This window comes from Selaginella moellendorffii, unplaced genomic scaffold (genome assembly GCF_000143415.4).
Source record: "Selaginella moellendorffii unplaced genomic scaffold, v1.0 SELMOscaffold_48, whole genome shotgun sequence".
Lineage (NCBI taxonomy): Eukaryota > Viridiplantae > Streptophyta > Lycopodiopsida > Selaginellales > Selaginellaceae > Selaginella > Selaginella moellendorffii.
In genome coordinates this window covers 631840-633695 of record NW_003314309.1, presented here as the reverse complement: position 1 = coordinate 633695, position 1856 = coordinate 631840, and the positions used below count along the sequence as shown (strand labels likewise).

At 51.1% G+C, this 1856-nt stretch overlaps 1 protein-coding gene across 1 annotated transcript in view; it reads right to left on the bottom strand.

Annotated features, from left to right (window-relative positions):
- Positions 1–449: 449 nt before the first annotated feature.
- LOC112350315 overlaps positions 450–1856 on the bottom strand; it is a 4857-nt gene continuing 3450 nt past the window's right edge. Inside the window, exon 2 of the mRNA XM_024686283.1 lies at positions 450–1816. Coding sequence (XP_024542051.1) covers positions 551–1816 — 1266 coding nt within the window. The 3' untranslated portion in view covers positions 450–550. The remainder of the gene's footprint in view (positions 1817–1856) is intronic.

Below are 1856 nucleotides of genomic sequence, written 5' to 3'. Positions count from 1 at the left end.
GGGCGAGCTTCACGCAAATGGATAGTGAACTCACGAGGAAGCGGATCATTGCACCCTTGCAACCCTACAATCTCCATCCAGCCATAGAAGGTAAGAATGGCATGCACCAAAGGAAGATTTTCCTGGAGCCATGTTGCAAATGCCCTTGCATCAGCTTGATGGATATGCATGCGGCGCGGCGGCAGGAGGAAAGGCATCACAATTACGTTACCCTAATGAGAAATCAATTTTTTAGGGAAGATAATTGAGAGAAAAATCAATTTTGAAGTCATAAAAATACAGCCATGCCGTCGAGCATGGCACAGTGGCACAATCTGAGAAATTATAATTAGTACTCCCCAGCAAATGTAGTGGCCTTGGATGAAAATGCATTCGTTTTTCTGAAGTCAAAAGTTCTAGTTCAACAGTCGTACCAGCATTCAGCAAGCAAGCAGTAGCAAATACCACATTCAGTTGGTGGTTAGCAGATTCCACAGCAGTTGTAGAAGCCGTTTAAAGAATTTGGAGAGGGTAGGAGCTTGAAGAATATTTTACAAGTTAGATTTCGATGTTACGCATTTTGCCTCGTGCATGAATGCCTACGTGTTAAGGATTGTCTTTGGCGAGCCAGTGATTTAACAGATGTCACCATGCTCGTCCCAGGCATGGCGTTCATCTTTGCAAGCCTCTTCTCGAGTTGCCGCTGCTCCACGGAACCCATCTCAATGGCTCGCAGGTCATCAAGTCTCTCGTCATTGCTTTCGTCGGCGTCGTGGCGTTCAGGCTCCAGCTCAGCCAAGAGTTTGAGCATCCTCCTCACGTAAAACACTTGCTTGCACCTGTAAAACGTCATCCAGGCGATGACAGGAACAAGCACGGCGGTGGAACACCACACAAGCAAGAGGCTGTCCGATCTGTAACTTGATTCCCCCTTGACCACTACCAAAACTTGGAGGCCACGGTTCGTGATTGGAACCTGGTCTGCAAGCAATCCCCAGGTCCTCAGTTTCTCCTGCCTCTGGATCTCGGCTGGAGTCACGGTGATGATCGCCGAGTACGAGCCGAGAGCGAGCACGGAGTTACTGACACACAGAAGTGCCGTTTTCCAGCCCTGTGATCTCACCAAGTTTCGGAAGAACGTGAGCTGGAAGTTGATGAAAGGCTGCGCCGCAGCTACGACCGCGATGAATGCGCCGGGGAGCGCGACCGCGGCCACCCAGAAATCGGTGCCGGGATGCTCGAGATCTAGCGCCGAGCTCTGTGCTTGGATGTAAGAATTCTTGACTTGAGACATAAAAGAGCCCAGGATTTCTACCAGTGTCGTCGTGGTTCGCAAGTCGAAGGACAACGAGGAATCCAAAGATGATCCGGTGGTGTTGTCATCGATCCCCAGCAAACACAAGCGCCTGTTTGGTCGAGTGATGTTTGTCACCCTCTCGTTGAGCCTGAATCCCGCGGCTTCCGGGGCTGTTTTCACGTCGAAGCTCTGCAGATCAAGACCTCCCAATAATTCCTGGTTGCTCCTGTCATGCGCTGGATGAAGTTCCAAGCCTTTGCAGAGATCGAGCTTGGCGTCGAGGCTTCTCAGATTCATTCCACTCAAACTCTCCTTGCTCATGCTCCAATTCTCGATGGTCAGCACTTTGGACGCGACCGAGTTCGCCAGGATCCCGCCGTCCTGCTCTTCCCACAAGCTGAAAAACCCCAACTTGCTTGGGGAAGAACCAGGGATCGCTTGGAGCACCACGGGTGTGAACTTGACGCAGCTTGGAGCCTCATCCAGGCAGAGGAATCCCAAAGCCCACATCGTGATCTCCATGCTTCCCAGCTTATTGATCTTGGAGACCGAGTGGAATTCCATGAGGGAAGCGTTCCTG